The sequence below is a fragment of the Notolabrus celidotus genome, chromosome 11, assembly GCF_009762535.1.
Source record: "Notolabrus celidotus isolate fNotCel1 chromosome 11, fNotCel1.pri, whole genome shotgun sequence".
NCBI classification, from domain to species: Eukaryota; Metazoa; Chordata; class Actinopteri; order Labriformes; family Labridae; genus Notolabrus; species Notolabrus celidotus.
The window spans coordinates 8,919,860-8,941,387 of NC_048282.1; the positions used below are offsets into that span (position 1 = coordinate 8,919,860).

General features: G+C 40.9%; 1 protein-coding gene across 3 annotated transcripts in view; it reads left to right on the forward strand.

Moving 5' to 3' along the window:
- The window catches only part of chchd6a (coiled-coil-helix-coiled-coil-helix domain containing 6a), a 114,218-nt gene that overhangs the window by 85,872 nt on the left and 6,818 nt on the right, over positions 1–21,528 (forward strand). The window contains exon 9 of one of the 3 annotated variants that reach the window (XM_034696846.1): positions 12,312–12,427. The exons of 1 other annotated variant lie outside the window; for it this stretch is intronic. In XM_034696846.1, coding sequence (XP_034552737.1) covers positions 12,312–12,386 — 75 coding nt within the window. In that variant the 3' untranslated portion in view covers positions 12,387–12,427. Of the gene's footprint in view, positions 1–12,311; positions 12,428–21,528 lie in introns of those variants that run through there. One more of the 3 variants, XM_034696847.1, reaches the window with a different exon arrangement.

The window sequence follows — 21,528 nt, forward strand, 5'->3', positions numbered from 1 at the left end:
AAATTCATTTTTTCTCATGTTCTCTAGATTATTCTGGTGTAGTTAAGGAACAAAAAAGGAGTCGGATTGATAGGACTTTGAGTGCTGTCACTTAAGGTCTTTAGACAAAGAGAAATCTTGTCATTAGAAACAGCTTTCACAGAGATCGTCTGATGTAAAAGTATGAAATCCAAGTTCTCCAGCATGACCAAAGTTGTTTTCCATCCATGACTGAAAATGACACCTTTTCAAAGGCAAACACACTTTGGCTTTCTTTGAAATAGATCTTCATTTGAAGTTCAGCTTGTCAATGCAACCTTTACTATTATGCTTCTAATTTTAAGTCGTTATGGGCTCTGATTTATTGAAGGGAGGCGACAAAAGAAGGAGAAGCAGGTTTGAAACAAGCTGTTAAACAAGCTGTTTCCCACACAGCATGAACAACATGTTTGATAGTTTGACCTTGCACTGAAGCACAAATCAAGTGCAGTGATATTTGTCTGTTATGTCTTTTCATGAAGACAAAATACATCCTTAAAATATTTGGAAAATTAAAAAACCTGAAGGTGAGCTGTTTGGTTTTAAATAAACAAGACAGGGTCTTCAGCAAGCTAATTTCTGCAGACTCGACACTAATTCAAGGAGAGTTAAGGAACAGAATTCATGCAGCGTTCCTGCAAACAGGATTATATAATCTCAAGGCCAGTTTAAAGCTCCTTTCCTGCTTATTTGCATTACAAATTTACATTTATTAAGACTGCAAACTCATGTTTTTACCCAGTCTGCCATCCCAGCAGCAAAGAGGAAGACATCCTGTTAGTTATTATGTTTATGTAAGCCACATTTTACTTAACCTTTGATTTAAGCTGTACAGTTTGATGTGTTTTATGGGAGACTTAAGAAATTACAAGCAGCTCTTTCAGTGAGGAGAGAGTGGCCCATTTGAAGAGTCCCTACATTAAAAAGTGTCAGTACAAGGCCAACATGAATACAACTGGATTTATCTCTAAGTGATCCTGTTAAATGATTAAAATGGATTTAGAGAGGAAATGCAAAGCTCTAGACTATCAATCAATCAATCAATCAATCAATCAATCAATCAATCAATCTTGTATCGCGCCAAATTACAACAAATGTTATCTCAAGACTCTTTACAAACAGAGCAGGTCTAGACCGTACTCTATGTTAAATTATTAACAGAGACCCAACACCAAGACATGATAAGACGGTCTTACCCCACCTTAATCCACCATTAGCATTGCACGTCCCAGTATTTAGCTAGTTACAGCAGCAAGGAAAAACTTCCTTTTAACAGGCAGAAACCTCGAGCAGAACCAGACTCATGTTAGACAGACATCTGCCTCAACTGAGTTGGGGTTGGAAAGAGGGATAGAGGAGAGGGAGCAGGGATAGTGGTGAGACCAGTAGTAGTAGTAGTAGTAGTAGATGTTACCGCTGGAATCCAGCACATCTGCATCAGCTGGAGTCTGGAACGTCCACAGCAGCAGGCAGCCTACGGCAGCTCAGAGGAACCTAGGAGACAAGGGAGCTCAGGGACTCCAGAAAGTTATATGGTTAGTAACTTTCAATGGGACAGGGAGAGTTAAAGTAAGTGATGGGGGGGTGGGTGAGAAAGGATCCCAGTGTGTTACTGTGCCAGTTTCCCCAGCAGTCTAAGCCTATAGCAGCATAACTAAGAGCTGGTCAAAGCCTGAGCCAGCTCTAACTTTAAGCTTTATCAAAAAAAAAAGTTTGAAGCCTACTCTTAAAAGTAGAGAGGGTGTCTGCCTCCCAGACCCTGACTGGTAGATGATTCCAAAGGAGAGGGGCTTGATAACTGAAAGCTCCACCTCCCGTACTATTTTAAGAGACTTAAGGTACGACACGCAGGCCTGCATGTTGGGAGCGAAGTGTTCTAGAGGGGTAATAGGGCACGATGAAATGACTATTATTGTTATTATTATTATTATTGTACTTTATCAATACCAATAGGTTTGTAAATTGAATCATCTTCATTTTTAAAACTCTTACTTCATCTTTAATTTTAGTAATTTTCTATAACACTTATTTTCTGACTCTTCTGTTTTTTTGTTTTTTTTCTCTTAGTACTTATTTGTCTGTTTCAACCAAAAATAAGGATGACAAAGAGATTAGAAACAAAATGAAGGGGTTAAAGATTTAATATAGGGCAATAAATGAAATTTTAATGTAGCAGTGTTTTTCTTTTAAAGGGTAAAAACTTTCCTTTTCAAAGAAGAAGCAACCTCTCTTAATGTCTGCTTCTGAAGTCAGAGGAGATGTTTATGTCTTTGAGCAGCAGAGGCAGGTTAACAACTGTGTTTCTCATAAGCCAAGAGGTCTTGCCTCTTTCCCTTTGTCACTTTTTTGTATTTCATTCTCAGTTAAAACCAGAGAAGATCCACTGCTTTAGTATGCACTCAGTAAAACCTGCCTTTCTACTTTTGCCTCAGCTTTCTTTGCATTCCACATTCCTGAACTGGCTCCACAGCTGTATTATTCAGAGGCAAAGACAAGTTCCTGTGCTGGAGTATGTGCATCTCTGCAGCAGTTCTGAAGTTACAAATTCACAGAAAGTTAGAGGGAATATGTGAGGAGGAGGAGGAAGAAGAGGAAGAGGAAGAGGAGGAGGAAGAGGGGGGAGCTGGAGGACAGCATACTGGAAGCTTGCCCTTCCAAAGTTTGCACAGTGGAGACATTTGAAGGTGTAGCTGCTCATCATGCACCCGAGCAACGTATCAGTCCGCCTCATGCTGCTCTCCGCTCACATCTCCTCTGCATTGCTCAGGGGCAACGAGGCTTCTCCTGGCATACAGTAATATAGCATGTGATAATCAACGCGCTGCAACTCCACTCCTCTGCCCGCTCATGTAGAGTGCGAGTGTGTGTGAGTGTGTGCGTTCAAAGGTATCAGTAGCTTTGTATCTGTCATATATAAACCTATGCAGACACACACGCACAAAATATACACACAGCCAAGACTATGTATGTTTTTGTTCTTGTATTTCTACACTTTCATAAGATTGGCTGTGTGTGCGTGTGCGTGTGCGTGTGTGTGTGTGTGTGAGAAAGTTCTATCCTCATATTAGCTGGTGTGAGATAACGAGGAGTGAAGTGAAGACTCTTTGAAGACTGTCTTTAAAAGAGCGCAGCAGATCATACACATTGTGTGAGCTCTGTGTGTGTGTGTGTGTGTGTGTGTGTGTGCGTGCGTGCGTGTGTGTGTTTAAGTAGCTTGCCACATTTCAGTCTGCTTTAACTTACACATCAAGGTCTTGCCTCTTGATTAGCCCCTGAGGCGTCTCCCTGACTTTCACCCCGTATATTTGAAAGTTTACGAACTTCTTCCTTCATTTTGTGTCTTTAAAAGCTGTCACTGTTAGTTTGCTCGTCACTGATCGCTTGCTCCAGTGTTGTAGATGCCGTATACTTAAGTCCAGACTGGTCTGTGAATTCAACCAATGCAAGACACTGAAAACCAACTCAAACTGCAAACTTGATCAACAATAAAGCTCTTTGTTTTCAGTCATTCATCTCAGCAGACATTTAGACTTTCAGACTGTTTTGGCCTCTAAATGCACTTTTTTAACCTTTACAGGATAATCATTTCAGGTATTGTGTGTAATAATAATAATAATGATAATAATGATAATAATGATAATAAGAAGAAGAAGAAGAAGAAGAAGAAGAAGAAGAAGAAGAAGAAGAAGAAGAATTTTATTTGTAGAGCACTTTTCAAAACCCAAGTTACAAAGTGCTTTAGATGGGCAACAAAATAAAACAGGCAGATCATCAAATCACACAAGTCAAGATAAAGAAATAAAGCACATTTTAAAAGACATAAAATTCCCCTAAAATAACTCTAAAGGAATGTAATTATTTTGAAATATATTTCTTAAGACGGTTAAAATAAAATAAATAAAACAAAATAAAATACATTTTCAGATAACATCAGGAAAGGCTCTACGATAAAAGTATGTTTTCAGAAGAGATTAAAAAAGAGCTCACAGAGTCAGCAGACCTGATCTCCTCGGGCAGATTATTCCAAAGTGTTGGACCCCTCACTGCGAACTAGGGGTGCAACGGATCAAAAAACTCACGGTTCGGATCGGATCACGGTTCTCAGTCACGGATCGGATAACTTTTCGGATTAGCAAAAAAAAAAGAAAGAAGACAAGACAAATATAACTTTGTCCTCCATTTATTTTGTAAAACACTTGTAAACTTTTGCCCATTAAATAAAAACAACATTCAACTCAAAATTTACTGCATGTGCAACACATCCTATCTGTGGGCCCAGTCCTGCCTCATTCACTGCCTTTCATGGCATGGCAAGTGAAGGAGTAGAGGAACTTCAAAAGTTTCACTCCATTCTTCTTTAAATCGCTGATTTTCACCGTCCACTTTTATATGAGCTGCAAACTTGAAACACCGTTTTCGTGCATTCTAGGGTCCTACAGCTGGCAAAGTGCCAATATGTGAACTGCTCCATAAACGAAAGTGAAAGTAAAAGATTGCGCTCGCAGCATTGGACTCTAAGTGACCCAGTAACAGCCTGTCTGCGTAGTGAGTGTGGATTGAACATGTGGTCATCACGTGAATACGTGCAATTATTTTTTTTTCCATCAACCAATCCGCGGACCACGTCCGTGCCTAACCGTGGGGAGGCATCCGTACTGATCACGGATCAACGATGATCCGTTGCACCACTACTGCGAAAGCCCTGTCCCCTTTAGTTTTCAAGATATATGTCATGATAGTTCTGACACTATACTTGTAACTGAGTTAAACAGTGTTGGTGCTTAAAACATCTCACTGCCCCGACAGGAGTGTTTAAAACTCTGTTTCTAATCTGCAAACACTCGAGTGAAATTAACATGTGAATCAAAGAAAAGTCATCTTACCCAGGACTTCCACCAAATCCGTGCCTGGTCCATCTCTGATATGCTATGGTCCGGCTCCATGCTCTCTAAAATGTCAACACCCGGAGCAGGACAGCCGGATAGCTGGAGTCACGAGACCGAGGTTTTCCCGCAGTAATTACTGCATTAATGATTCTCCTCCTCCTCTCCTCATCCATGTTGTCTTTCTGGTCCTCTGAAAACCTCTGACCTGTTGACTCCAGGCCTGGCTCCGCTCATCATGACGGTTTGTTGTTGTAGTTAAGTGAAATACGATCTGGTGATAACACAGAGTGTTTTATTCTGAAGATCAGCCGTTTTTTTTAATTTAGTTTTGGTGCCTGACTTCCTGTCCCGCTCGATCTGCTCTGTTGAGATTGATGCATCGAGCTCCAGCATCCGGCAAAAATAGAAGTCTCACGTATCTGATCCGGAGGGCTCTGACCTGCCGGATCAGAGACGCACCTGGTACGCAACTGAGCAAATCCAGTGGAAGTTAACACAGTTACTAGAATAGAAACCTATCAGATCTGGTGTTATGACGGATTGCAGAGGGACCGGACACGGATCCGCTGGAATTTGGCCGGTAGAGTTTTACAAACTGTTTACAAGCCATTGAGAAATATAAACGGTGTAAGAGTTCTACTTTGTGCATTTACTGTAAGCCAAACATCTTTACCTTCTTCTCTCTGAATGCATCTTTAATGAGTTAGTGTGCTTTGAATATGAGGAATTTTTGTTAAATTATTATGCTTAATTTGTTGATTTTATTTATAAGCACAGTTGATGCTTGATATCGTCTGTAGTGTGAATAAAGGTTTAAATTTCAGAATTAAAGAGGTCTGCAGAAGAGACTGAGGCTTTATGAGTCAATTAAAGATATTAAAGAAACAATCTGAGGATCACCTGAGGAGAGGAGGCAGAGAGATGACAACTTTTCATCGTGAGCTTTTAAAAGCATGAGAGGAGACTTCAGTGAGAGTGTTTGTAGTCCAGTTCGCGTTCTGTCTTTCAAGCCTCACAGAGGTGACTGTGATGTGTTTTGATCAGTGTCACAGCGTGTCAGTGCACAGGCCAGCATATTACAGACGTCTTCCTGCTGGTCACACTACCACGTTTGTGTGTGGGTGTGTTTATGTGCGTGTGTTAGATGGCAAATGAGGAGAGGATACCACAGAGCCTGGAGAGACAGAGCAGACTTCCTCCAGTCATTATCCTTTGGGAGGCTTAGCCTGATGTGGGCACAGCTACATGTGACACATACACACTGTCCAGACACTCAGTGGGATTTTCCAGTCATTTATCTGCACGCTCAGATGCAAACTCACACGCACACTGTCTCTGTGCCTGGCGGGATTTTGGAGTCATTTAGCACCAATCTCAGTGAGAGCCTAGCTTTGATTCGGATCAGTGTTCGAGACTCTGCTCATGATGGATGGAGGACAGAAAGAGACAGACTTAAAGTGGAAAAGAGATTTGGGATATCTGGGCAGAGATGCACAAGGCTGACTAGTGTAGGAGTGAAAATACCTGAATGGAAAGAATAAAAAGCAGGTGAACGATGAAAAGGAGAAAAAAATCCTGAAAACTCAGAAAGAAGACAGCAGCAGCAGCGTGTCAGATCGCCCATGTATGCAGGGCAACAGCAAGGTCAGGGTCTGTCCGGTTGCTGGTTCAGACCTCTGACTTTAAATGCTGTTATTTTCCCCTTCAGCAAGGCCGACCACTGAGGCGCCCACACACACACGCACACACACACACACATACATACACACACACGCACACACACGCACACGCGCGCACACACACGCGCACGCACACGCGCACGGACGTATATATCCGCAGTCTTGCTGTGGAGTACAGGCAGAGCAGGCTTTAGGTCTAATACCCGGGGAGTTACTCCTGAAGTTAAAGTCTATCTGTCAGGGTAGAGAGAGAGGGAGCGAATGAATGAAACAAACCCAGACTGAGAGCGAGGAGAGAGGTAGAATCAGAGCTAAACGAAAGAAAAACTGCTGAGAAGCAACAGAGTGATCGGCAAAGAGATTTACAGACAATCTGCTCCTGTGTACCTCAGCGTTTTCCTCCTTTTGTACATGAAAACAGAACTGTCCCTGTTTCTGTCTTATCTGTTCTTTCTGAGTTTAAGTTTTTCACATCACACCATTTAAATGTTTTTGGTTGGCTATCCAAGTTGTTAAACTCCTCAGTCCCTGTCAGCTAAAGGAGGCAGTGGTGGTAGGAGGACTTGCTGATGAGATGTCAGATGTCATACTATAAGACATCTTCCAAAATTACCCCGTTCATTAAGATTGGCGGTCCTTCTCTGGCATGAAGGGCTTTAATTTGTACATTTAACTCCCCCATTCCTGTGGTTAGCTTGTAATTTGGGCCTTTGGACTGCTGAGTTGTTGGCAGCTGTGACATCCAGGCTGCAGGTGGATGAAACAGTGGGCTGGAGCTTTGACTGATGACATCTCTGCTGTCCATCAGAAGACACTTTAAAGATTATTAAGTGCTCAGATATTAGAAAGATTGTCTGATGGGCGGACAGAGGAGGGCAGCCGGTCCAGAGCCCACTTCTCTAAGCATGAATATCATTTCACTGATTTCCACTTGTTTAAAACATTCAGTTCTGTTTAAACAGACCTCAAAACAGGCCTCAGAAAAGATTTAACATAATGCAAGAATGTTTATACACCAATAAAACAACTTATACCAAATTGTATGAACACTTAATTACAAGTAACTGAAGGAAGGGGAAATCATATTATCATATATGACCCAACAGTAAGATGTCCACTAGAACCTAACATGCATAATCAATCTTTATTTGTATAGCACGAAATCACAACACATATTATCTCAAGCATTTTACAAACAGAGCAGGTCTAGACCTTACTCTATGTTGAATTATTAACAAAGACCCAACATCAAGACATGATAAGATCCAGTCCCATCTTACTGACAGGTATCGATCTTATCTCATCTTAATCCACCATGAGCAGTGCACCTTACAGTATTTTGCAGATTACAGCGGCGAGGAAAAACGTCCTATTAACAGGCTGAAACCTCGAGCAGGATCAGACTCATGCTAGACAGACATCTGCCTTGACCGAGTTGGGGTTCGGAAAGAGGGAAAGAGGAGAGTAAGAGAGAGAGGGAGCGATAATAGTAATGAGTAGAGGGAGTAGTAGTAGTTGTTGCCTTTGGAATCTGGCACATCCGTGGTAGCTGGAGTCTGGCACGTCCACAACAGGAGGACGTCTACGGCAGTGACTTAGGGGAACCTACGAGACAAGGGAGCTCAGGGACTCCAGAAAGGTTACAAGCAGATTTGACCATTGTAGTTTGATTATATTGAGGACATTTTCTATCAAGAGCCAGAACAAATGATCATTTTAGTTACAACTTTTTCTTTATTCATTTTTATTTAACCAGGTTCGTTCATCTCATTGAGATCAAAAATCTCTTTTAAAGGAACACTTGGCCAAGACTTTTAGCAGCAAAAAACACACATGTTACAGACGCAGACACTCAGAGAACCAAAGTATAATTCATAAGCACGACACTTGTCACTGAAAGGGTTATTGTCGTGGAGGCAGTTGTGTAACCAGGTACACTAAAACCAACATCCTAAAGAAGCTGCTTCAAAGTCTTTATTTCAGATTTAAAAACATGTAATGACACCGGCTCCTTGAGTTTTAAGTTATTATCATGGGCTGTATAAATAATAGACGTAGTATCCGTGACGTCACCCATCTGTTTCTGAAGCCATATTGGAAATGCTGAACACAACCTAACTTCTGTCGAGCTAGTGTGAGGTAAGGAGGCGGGCTTTGAGCCTCCAAGCCAACAGAAACAGTGTTCCCGACTGTCAGTCAAGTCAGTCATGTCCTTAAATGGGCAAAACTCATAATCTTTAATATTTTCTTAACTCTCAAGTTATAAAAACAATTCACCCCCTGTAAAGTGTGTGCCGATAGAGCAATAAGCTCTTCAGACCAAAGCTTTTTTTTTTTTTACGACAAAAACCATTAAAACTTAATCTGATAATTTTCCTGATCAATCCAAATCTGTGGAAAGCACTGAAGATGGGTTGTTTCTGCTAAAGACAGACTCTGCTGGCGTCCAGTTTGAGAGTTTGAACGACCTCTGCAACCAACTAGTTCAGTTTGAACATACTTATTCTGATAGAGGTGTTTGTATGGAGCATTTTTACTGCGTTTGAGCTTTTAAACCGTTTATAATTTGAGTACTTTGCTCCATCTAAAGTAGATCTTGTCTTGCATGTCCTCTAGTTTCCTTTTGGTGCACTATTTGCAAAAAGCAGGGTGTGGTGATCCTGATAAAACACAGTCTTGGGTTGAATTCTGGCATCATAAAAAGAAGAATCTCATAAACTCAGTCCTGACAAAGAGGATGTATCGGACAGTACGTTTAAGCAGGGCCGTACTGCAGTGGATTTATGCAATGGGAGATTTTCTCTGAACCACAGAGGGATTGTGTCACATTTTGAGAAACACTGTTGTGATTCAAAATGTCCAAGCTTTATTGAGCAGAAGCCTCGGTGCTGATTCTGCGGCATGCTTAGTGTGCAAGTTTGATTCCCTGCAGACAGCAGGCGAGGAGATAAGGCAGAGAGAGAAAATAGTTTCATCAAGTTTTGATAAGTCCATTCTGAAAGCAAAACCCTATCGACAGCACTGATATGCTGATAATAAATCAGTCCGTCGTGGATATGAATGCACACTGACTTTTGCTGAACCAGTGAATCACAGCGGTATAAAACCTAGTATTGATTTCTTTTTCCTTTTACCTTCAGTCTTATTGTTGATTGAACAGGAGTCATGCAGGTACAAAGATCACAGCAGCTCTACTACTCTGCCGGCAGATAACAATGTAGATAAACAAACTGAGAGAAAATAAAAAGAGAGGCGGAGTACAAAGGCTTGCATTGAAAAGCTGAAAACATGCTACAGAAATCTCCAGGCTGTCATACCGAAATGTTAGATGTGAAGGATAGAGAGACGTAAATGGAAAGACCTTGATAAACACTGGACGTAGAAAAAGAATAAAATGGAAGTGAAGTGGAGGAGAGAACCACAACATGACTAAAAGTGGTGAAAGAAGTAATGATTGGGTCTAAAGTGAAAGACAAGATTAAATGTTGACATGCAGAAACTGGGGAGCGGCACAATTCAAACAAATAATGGAGAAGGCTTGCTTTATAGGTGCTATGAAAGGTAAAAATGAGCACGGGTCTGACCAACGGTGCAAAGCTGGAGAGACTTTGCAAGAAAAACAAACTAGGAAAATGAATGAGAGGCAAACAGAGGAGGAGAATAAACTGAACAGATGAGGATTCAGCGGGAGAAAGAGCTCTAAAAACACGGTGAACACTGAGAAATTGGAAAAGGCGAGGGGGAAATAAAATGCCAGGATGTGCAAAAGTGAGGATAAAAAGATGGAGAGAGGGAGGAGTGCAGCTGAACAGAAGAGGAGGCAGGCGAGGGATGATGGGAGACGCCGCGGAGAGAGAAGGATGGAGGAGGACGAGTCAGATGGACGGATGAGGAAGGAAAGAGGGAATGGGGGGAGGAGGCTTGTCAGAACGGAAGATCTGTAAGGGAAAAGCAGGAGAGGGAGGACGTGAGGATCCTATGAGGAGAGGGGTGGTCATGGAGAAAGGGTTGGAGATGGACAGAGGATGAAAAGATGCAGAGGGAGAGAAAGAGATGGCAGGCCCCTCAGCGGTCAACACTAATGAAGAAGAATGAGGGTCTTCGGCTGCTCTCTGGACCTGACACTGACCACACACACACTCAAAGTTTCACACACTTTTACTTAAATGTTTTTAATTCTGATGCAGGAAGAAGAAGTCAAACTCCGCGTTCACTCTGTATCATGAATAATATTACAAAGTGTCGCACAGCTTCTTTGAACTGGAGCTAATTAAAGAACAGAGTTTTTCTCACTTTTCATATTTGTTCTAAAGGGAAACATCTCAGATTAATAAATCCAGCATGGGAGCTACACAGCAAGCTTCTAAATAAGAGTGGGTTGCTTTAATTGGGGCTAAAGTCTTGCAGTATTTCTACATCCTCTTTGCACAACTTTTGTTTTTATTGTCGATTCACCACAGAGAAGATAACATGTCTCATCCTCTGACACTGTGTTTGTGAGTTTCTTCTTTGACTTCTTTACCTCTCTGCCCACTTGAGAAAACAGGAACAGGTGGATAATTTGAAGGAAACAAATGTGGTAGTTTTCTAAGTTTTTCACAGAAACATTTTTGATAAAGGTGACTTTCATTCAAAGCACATTTTTGTCAGGTTCTTGTGTCTCTTCTGCTCTTAGTTGAAGGTCTGTTTGTGCCTCATTAGCTGTGACTGCCTACAGACAAGGAAAAGGAGATCTAAGGAATGCTTGAACTTTTATTCCACCTCGGCTCACGGTGGTGAACAAAAGCTGATTAAGATTTACAAAAACACAGAGGTGTAATTTATAGTTTGGTTTTTAAAGTGAAAGTTTAGAAACTATGTTTTGTTTGTCAACAGTTTCTCAGAAAAGTACTGACCCAGTTTTAGGATTGTCTGAAAAAAAAGCCTTTAAACACACGGATCTAACCCACAAACGTATATTGACCACAAATAAAAGGGTGTGGTCCAATTAAGGGGCAACCTCCGGTCTTAAAATATGAAGCCCATGCAGAAGTGCTAAAAACTGCAGTTCTTGGAGCGTCCACTTGAGGCTGGCTGCAGAAACACTGGAAACCACATACACACTCATTCAAAAAAGACGATCTTTGCAGCAATAATGAACATGTTTACAGCCTGTTTAAAAAAAACGGCTTTGGTCTGAGTAGCTAGTTTCTCTATTGGGGACATTTATTATATCTTGGTATTTTTTAAGATATTAAACTCACAAGTTTTGCCCAAATAAGGACATGGCTGACTGTAGCTGTTAGTTGAAAGGATAAAGGCCCGCTCCTTTACGTCACACTAGCCTGGTTGTGTTCAGTTTTTCCAATATGGCACCCTCCATTGATTGGCTTTAAGCCAGCGATCTGAAACAGATGGGTGACGTCACGGATGTTACGTCCATTTTTCATACAGTCTGTATCCAACTAGAGATGTGGCTGAGATAAAGATGAATACTTACCTAACAGAGAATGTAGAAGCAAAATCTTAAGGCATATTCAGTTCCTTCAAGTAACCATTTTAGTTGATTGTGTATGCGCCCTATTTGGCATACGTCAGAGTGACTTCACAATATATAGACACAAGGATTGTAACGGTGCAAAAAAGTTGAAGTTCAATATTGTTCTCTGTTTCAAAGTCTTGATTCAGAGCATTTTATGGTACAGTAACAGAAAAAACATAACACATTGAATTTATTTTCCTTTATTAGGAACTTAAAAGTCCCTTCTTCTCTCCGAGGGAGTTTCCCCAGCTGTTCTTCACCGTTTTTGAAATCCATCCGTGAGCGAACGTCACATTGGCCCCTCAGCTGATAACTCAGCAGAGAGACAGGTTGGACGCTCTCTTGCCTGACACTCCAAAATTCACTTTGTGACACTATAATCCCTGCCATGTTCACAAGACTTTAGAAATGTATGTTCAGTATGTGACCTGTGCATTCATTGACTTGTGTTACAGCACAGTAACTGGAGCTTATCAATCCCTGACCATGCCTCTCTTTGGAGCATCTTACCATAATAGTGTTCTTCTTCTCCCCAGCGACAAGCTTGTATGCAAGTAGTATGAGCAGACAATGAAGACAGGTATTTGAATTGAATCATACAACTCTTTATATCACAAGTTTTTTGGTGATAGTTTGTCTTGTGGCTGTATGTGTCATTTTAGATGCAGTTCATTGTCCCTTTCAGCTGACTTTTCCGTCCAACCCAATTTTTCTTGGATACAGAGTTATCATTTCACTTCTCTGATCTTCGTTTTCTGAACTCATCGTTTCTACATTGTGTTGATACTGCAGTACATTTGGTACATTATGTCTGAGAGACCTTAACTAGCTATAAGTTACTCTGCTGCTTCATCACTCTGTCGGGTGTCTCCTTTGTCCACGCTGTCACTTCTGTGTAATGTTTATGCAGCCTAGAAATTTACACTTGAGAAGAGTGTTAAGGCTGGGGTTGGTAATCAGATTTAGATACATTTTTTGTTATACTGGTTAAAATGATCTTTATGTCCTGATGGCAATCAATACATAATGTGTTCTTAAAAAAGAGCGAAGAAAAGCTGCTATCAACAGCCGGAGTAAACCTGGGAAAACACCAACCAATCACCGTTTTTTGGGTGCCAAAATTTTAAACCATTCAAATCCCGTCCTGCTGTTCTGCCCGCCTCCTGCGCGTACATTTCCCTGGCGTGCACTCCGAGACCCCATCTCCTGCCGCTGCTTCCCCTGACTCTACTGACTGCCCCTCTTGCTCGACCTCGGGCCTGTCCCCTCTGACCCGATGAGATGCTTTGCTCAGGACTGTAGTCTGGATCAGAGTCTAAAAAGCTCTCACCACGGGGCTCTGACAAGTAGAAGAATGAATGACATTTACTAAGTCCTACAGAAATGTATATGTATTGTAGCGTCCATTCGGACGCTGTAGGGATGACGAGCCGATTCGTGAACACGTTTAGTTTTAATAACCGGTCACTGTCGGCCGTGATCACGACAACCAACAAAGCAACAATCAATGTTTGAATGAATGAAGAACTTCTCCTCTTGTCTCTCCTCTCTTCAGCTCACACACTCTACACCTCTCCTGATGCCTTCACTGACTGTCAACACTGTAGGAATTAAGAGCATCTACACTGAACATGTTTAACAAACAGTAGAGCTGTTACAGTTTTATATGTGCTATAACTTTTCTCCTGATATCGTGTCACTGGTACAACTGTATAATGCTAGCATGACAGTTGTGAGTACTAACAGCAGCCATATTTATTTTTGTTTTTAACTTTCACTATGATAATGTTTTGGTAAGGACCGGTATTGAATCAGTCACCATCATATGGTCGCAAGTCAGCAGCGCTCGTGCATGTGAGCGGGGGGGGGCGTCGTTTTGGAGGAGCTCTGAGGGAGGAGGGGAGGGGTTAGACGGAGTCCTGAGGACATGCTACATTCAAATTCATGCTAGTTTTCCGAGACTGCCAACCCCAGCTTTAAAGGAAAAAGAGGGCTTATCATTTGAAAGTCCATGGCTCTGTGTCCATCAGTGGAACAACTTTCCTTCTACATGTACGTTTACATCAGGACTTCTATCAGCTCGGAGGGTTTGTTGAAAAAGTTGTTGTCAGTTAGTTTATCTGATTGTTTGTCAGTTTGTTTTTGCTGTTGCCTCTTTTTATCTATCTTTAATGAACCTTCCTTCATCTGTCAATTTTGTTTTTCTGCCTCTTCTTTCTTTAAACCAACACCTTTCATCTAGCTTCCACGTCTGTTTGCTACACACTGTTCTTTCCTCCGCCTCTGTCGACTCCACTCTCTTTGTCTTTCTGGTTTTACTCCGTCTTCTCCTATCTGTTTTCCTTTCTCTAAACCCTTTTCTTCTTTCTCTCTGCCACTTCCTTCATTCCTCTCTCCCTGCTCTGCAGTTGACTTATTGATTCCATTTTCATACTGTTGGCAGTTGTTCCTGCCGTCATAAACCGTTGCCTCCTTTCAAACGGGCATTGATCATTGCACGCCGATCACAACCAATCACCAGCGAGCATCATTATCTGCTCTCAATCTCTCTCTTTTGTCGTTTGTCTGCTATTGTGTACTCTGTTGGTCTAGTTTTTAATCTTGTGATTCTGTGCTCTGAAGAAACAAAACAGTATATTTTTGTGGGGAATAAAGACTCTCCCTTTTTGTGTTGTGACAAATAGCTCAGTCTGAGGGCTTTATAACAAAACTGCCCAGAAAAAAAATCATTAAAGAAATCTGAACGTTTGGTCTCCTGTTGTAAAAAAAGAAACAAAAAATCACAGTTACACTCAATCTCTGTGTTTGTACAACTTTGAGAATGAATGCACAAACCTCAGATCTTCAAGGGTCCAAAACGATGCATCTGCAACTTGATGTATTTCAAAAAGCAAATCCAGCAACCTTAGAATTTCTAAACATATACCTTGAAACATACTGTTTAAAATCCATGATAAAAGTTGCATCGGTATATAAGATGTAGTCTGCGTTTGTGGCTGCTGGGGAAAAACTGTGTAGTTTAAGCTGTGTTCCTTTGCAAAGGCTTCCATTGCGTTTAGAGAAGTGCAGTTTTTGTGCAGATGTGTAGCCCTCTCTAGTACCTTGTTATCGCCACCCTGCCAGCTACCTGTTCTGTAGAGGAGCTCAGCGTATGGTAGCGTTGATAGTTGTGAGGAACGAACGGATCAACTGCCTGCAACCTTTTCAGAGAAACCTGCACCAGCTCCCTCTGGTGTTCACTTGTCTTAAATTAAGGAATCTTTCCAATCAAACCAGCACTCTGCAAGGTTTATTTACTTAATAGTATAACACTGTTCTTTAAATGCATGATTATGACCTAATGAGGGGGAAAAGTGTCAAAAGTGGTGACACTTGATTGGTCTGCCTTGCTTTGTATCCAACATGCTTTGGGCAAATAAGCGACTGCTTTCTTCTGTAAGTGCCATCATCTGGGTAGAAAATACGATGACACAACAAAATATCACTCTTAGCTTTTTGAATAGTGGTTGCAGAAGTGTACTTTTCAGATGACAAAAAATGTATTAAAAGTGAGTAACATACATATATTAAGATAAGATAAGATGCTCCTTTATGCATCCCACAATGGGGAAATTCATGGAGTTACAGCAGCAAACAAAAAGGTGTACAGTACAACAATTTCAACAAGAATATATATAGGAAAGAAATGTCCATCAGAGATGACTGCTTGGCCATAATTCTCCTGTCAGCCACCTCCTCCAAAGGGTCCATTATGGTTCTTATGAATGCCAGGGCTTTTTTTTAAGATATAACAAAACTAGACAGAGAGAAGAGAGCCAAGAACAATTATGTTTTATTGACTTAACAAGTAAATTAGCAACCAAACAAATGCCATTGTTCTACCCAAAAGGTTTCTCATCTCAGATCCAAGATACTGTCACCTTTTTTTGCTCTACAGAATGTTCAGTTGTGTTTGAGGTGTCTGGTTTTATCCTGTATTGTTTCCTTCCTTGTTGTTTTTCTGATTTAAATGATTTAAAGTACACCAGTACTACTTTTGATGATGTTTTTGTACAAAACTCCCTGTGGGCTAGAATTGGACCAAACCTGGGCTCAATTGATCCAAGCCAGCACACTGGTACCCCACTGGGATACCTGATTTTGTCCTCAGTTTCTCAAAGGTCCAATATGGGTGAGCCAAAAGGGTTGATGAAGGGCTTCAGTTTGGCTTTGTTTTGCCAATTGATAGTCCATTTAACCAACCACAATTCATTATGGGTTCAACCTGGACGTGTTAGATGGGTACAAATAGATTGTCTCATACCACCACCATTCTTAACCAGCCTGCTGTAGCACATGTAACTTTGCTCTTTTGTTTTTTTGTTCCAAGGGTGAGTGCTAACTGAGTGTCTGTCCATCACCTCTCATTCTGTCCCCATCCTTCCTTTCTCTCCCATTCCTTTCATTATTTCTCTTTTCCGGTCTTTTGTTGCACAGTAGCGTTCGATCAAACTGCACAACACGCCATATCTGTTTCCTCTGTTTCCTCTTCCATCTGCCTCGTGGCCCTCAGACACCTCAAAGCTTTCAAACAAGGGAAAAGTCAGGGGTATGAAGACATGAAGGGAGGGGGACAGAGTTCAGGGGACTAACAACTGCATTTCTGCTAGCTTTTGTAACCCTCGCTCGCTGTACTCTGACCTTTCTGAGCACCTCCACGCCTGTTGGCTCGCGCCAGCAGACCCCCTGCTCTCTCTGCCTTTTTCTGTGTTCTCTGATGGGGGGTCCTGATAATAATCCAGCTCAGCCCTGTATTGTGTTCTGTTCAAAGCCGCCACGGCTGCATAAGCAATTGACACACTCTTTATTTCGGGCACATTTCAGACTGATATTCAGGTCAACATTTTTTTTTTTTTTCGTGCGCGTACAGGAGGTTTTGTGGAGCCAAGACCACCAGCTGGGATAAGAGGGGACAACAGCAGGGCTCTTAGGTGGGTTTTATTCTGGCTTTTGTTGCCATGAAGCAGCCGCAACATTATCGGAACAGTCCACTTTGTAGCAGCGTCTCTTTTGTGTCCCGTTGTCACTCAATCCGTGTGTCCACACCTCCTCTTTCTCTTTTTGAGCTGAGGCCTGCTTCTCCTTTGTGAATGCTCCCCGATTCTCTCCCCATACTCCCGGAGAGATCGATTTTTTTTTTCCCTCTCTGGCCTTTTTGTAAATAAATAAATGCCATTGTGTTTTTGTTTGCTCCCAGAGCCGTGATGACAACTTCACTTCATGTGAAACTTTGAAATTGCTTTTTTTTAAGTTGTTCTGCAGTTGTTTACAATAGTTTATGTGGCAAAGGCAGCTGCTTATTGTTGTAAAGAGGTGACTTCGGGGCTTGTCATTAGAGGTGTCTTCATATGTGCTTCTGTAACATGACGTTCACACCCATAGATGAATTTAGAAAGGCCTAAGATCTGTAAAGACCTTTGGGATTATCACATCTGCATACCTTTATCTCTGCAGTACAAAAAAATGTAATATCTGAACCTGTAGAGTAAATATGCTGCCTCTTTAGTCATTATTATTTGTATCTGTGGTTCTCTGTGGTTCTCTGCAGGTCCTAACAGTTCAGGTATCTTGGTGTTTATATAATTGTCCATTTTTTACCTGAAGTATTCTGTCATGTATTGTGTAGTTACAAGGTTTCCGTCCGTTAGGATTATTATTTTATGCTTTGCAAGAGATGTATCCATCCAAACCACGTGATATTAGTCAGCACGTAGTCTGGCAGAGATTTGCAGCAGCATGTTTTCCATATTAGTTGAGGTGATATTTCGATCTATGTGTTGGTGTATTGATTGTTGATGCTTCTGTTTTTGTTTTGACATGGATTTGCTGTGAGTCATTTTTGCCCTGACAAACTAAGATCTGTCCTCAGACTGATAGCACTCTGGATCCACCTGTGCCTGACTATTTCTGTACCTTTATGCAACCAATTAGCCGACATCCACCGCCCGCTCACACTGCGTTTGACCTGCTGTGAGGAGGTGAGAGAAGAGCCGTGGTTTGAAACATTTCAACTGCTTAGTTGTTACTAAACTATTTGTGGCACTTTGAAAGTGAACACTTTGCAAGTGTAGAAATAGAGTTAGTCTGAAAATGTGCAGTTATCACCAAACTCCAAGTGACGGCAGACTATTTAACCTGCCTTCAAGTGTTGTCAGTAAGGACTGCACTTTACTGTTTCAACAGACAATCCATCATGTGAACTAATTGTGCACATTACCAAGCTACTACTCTGAATTCCCACTTACAAGTCTGTCACTGGAAAATTGATTTAAAAATAAAAGAGGAATTTACATTAAAATACTTTAACTTGACTTTTTTAGACAAGTTATTATACAATATAACGTAGTTATAACATTGCTAGGGATATGCACATTTAGTTGAGATACAAATTAAATGTTGTCACCCTCTCTAGTTGGCACCAGAATTACCAGTCAGTTAATTTTATTATTTATTATTTATATTTGTATTTTTGTGGGTCAAAATTGCTAATCATATGTTGTGTCTAAGCTGTAGCAGAGCCATCTGCTACTAGCCAGGGCTGTAGCTCTGGTTAATGGTGACAGCCATGATTCTATAATGCCTCAGTTCCTGCATGTAAAAAAATATGGCATATCTTTGTATGGCTGTTGGCATTTTGAAAAAGGAGATAGAGATCTAAGAAAGCTGTGTGTGTTAACTCAACCAAGGCAATGCATAAGCAACACATGTATGTGAGTATTAACCTGCAAAGAGGACTGAAGGCTGGTGGTGCTAGCTCTGCGTGTGTTAGCCACATTTTGCAAAACAATTTGACATAGTTTATCCGCAGAGTCTGGTCCCGTGTTAAGTCGTGGTAAATAAATCAGGCTCAGTTTTGTCTGTTTTCTACGTTTTTCTTTTCTTTAGACTTGCCAGCTGGTCAGAATTTGAATTTATGTTTTACAAATAGGAAAATAGATTCTTCAAAGTGTCTCTAAAAATCACCAAAACGGTTTCCCCGTAGTCAAACATTTCATCCTAAAGCCCCTTTTACATTGGGACCCAGAAATTTGCATCCCAGTGTGTGATTTTACATTGCACAGTTGTGAAAGCATGTGAGGCATGATGTGAACGGACAGCGAAGCCTCACATATGCTCAAACCTCAGACACATTGCACACACTCAGCACTGTTCAGTCCTGCCGGCTCTGATGTTTACAGTGATGCCATTTTAGCTCTGTTACAGTTTCTAATTGTAATGCCGACCGAACAGAAGAACTTTGCCCCACCATCATGCCTGTGTGGTATTTACACGCACGGTGAGGTTTGACAGAGGCTGATAGACTTATCTTGAGCCTGCAATGTTAAATAAGTTTTGGTTGGACATTAAATCTGGAATGTCCAACCAAACTTCAGGAACATGCATCATAGCATTTTGACAAATCTTTAATTGTTTATCTGTGAAACACAAATTAACTCATTGATTCTGCGTCAGTGTTATCGTTGATTACTCATAATTGTTCCTGCTGATCTACAGATATTTGAATAACACTGAATAGATGTTTCAGGCTTTCATTAATCAAATATTACAATCATGATTTCTGCTCATGAAACATAATGGTCTCCTGCGTTCATGTGTCTCATATCCTAGAATAAATTGGATTCATTGATATATTTTTTTTAATCTAATTGAAAGTTAATGAGCTGATGATGAACGTTTATGTTTGTCATTTTAATTCCTCAATCTTTGATGGAAGAGAGGTGAGATTTTTATCTTGGTATCCTGATATGAACTCTGTTAGTGGAGACAATCTTTGCAGTACATATTCCTCTCTGCATTCCGCTCCATCTCCATCCCTCCATCCCTCAGCAGTGGAGTAGGCAGACCTATCAACCACACAGCCTCAGCCTATCACCTGGGAGCCCCAATTGCCTGCCAGTCATCAGATAAAATGGATTTCCAATTGAGTCAGGGCTCTGATGCTGGGTCGGACAGAATGGAGTACAGACAGACTTCTTCTCCTCCTCTGCCTCTCCTGACTCCTCTTTGTTTTTCTCCCTCTATCTCCTGCTGTGCTCAGGCCATCTCCTGCTTCTGCTCTCCATACGCCCCCTAACAGTGTCTCCATAATCTGCTGATCGGACCCATGTGAAATGAAAATGGGCTTGTTGTAAAAGCTCTGATACCAGTATGTTATCTCAAAGGCAGTGTGATGCAACCGTAGTAAGACCTGAGCATGAGTGAGGACTTTAACTCAGGCTGATCTTCAATTAAAGCAACAGGTGGAGATCCATTAGTTTGTTGGTGCGGTATTCGTGAGGTGTCATTGTTGTTTCATTATACTGACAGGTGCGTAGCAGCCATTTTTTTTTACAACCTGTTAGAAAAAGCTTGCTGGGGGAAAAAAAAGGTGAACAAATGAATGGACAATTAAATAAACGTACTAGTTTCCCTCTTAGTCCCTGTATTTTATTAGAGAAGTGGAGAACACTGATTAAAAATGAACCATGTTCACCCCATCTTCAGAATTTGATCGTCTTTATAATCAGAAGGGTAACCCTAAAATCCCTGTTACATATTTATTCTTCTCAGAGAACATTAATCGTACCGTATCATACCAAAAATCAAACAACCCTGATTACAAGACGACCCCCTCTTTTCAAGAAAAAAATGATTTTGATGATTAAATCTTGTTTCTATAAAGAAAGTTGTTTTATTCAGTAATGATGGTGTGCCAGTTGGCCTGGTGGTTTAAATGCACGATCCATGTACAGAGGCTTCAGTTCTCATCACAGCAGTCACTGGTTGAACTCTCCAGCCACAACACTCAGCTGCATGTCTTCTTATACTCTCTACTCCCCATATTTAATTTAAGCCACAAACAGAACATAAATTACAAATGACAAAAGAATATAATGATGTTATACGGCATGGCTGAAGTACAACAGATCTTATTTAAACAATGAAATCACATTTTTCAGAAAACCCCCTAATCCACATATTACTTTTGGCTTATAAGATTGCAACAATAGAATTAATTTAACACAGAGGGACGTTAAATAATACTTTGGTATATACTTCTCTCTATAACTCAGAATGCTTGTTTTCTTGCATTCAAACAAAATATGGTACTCATCACTCCCACAACCATCATTACAGAGATTACAAGTAATTTGTCTCTCTTTCTTGTCTCTCTTCAGCTGTCCTATCCATGCAGGCAAAAATGTCCAAAAATCTGAATATTTAAATACACTGAATAAAACAAGGTGTGTTGTTTTTAACACCTTTTAAAAACATTGCTGTCAGTATCTTATAGATTAAAGAGTAATATTTAAAATGAGTTAAGAGTAACTACATATTTAAATGCAGTTCTTGTGATAGCTACATTTACCCTTCATATTATAAAGCTTAACATAACCTGAAGTTT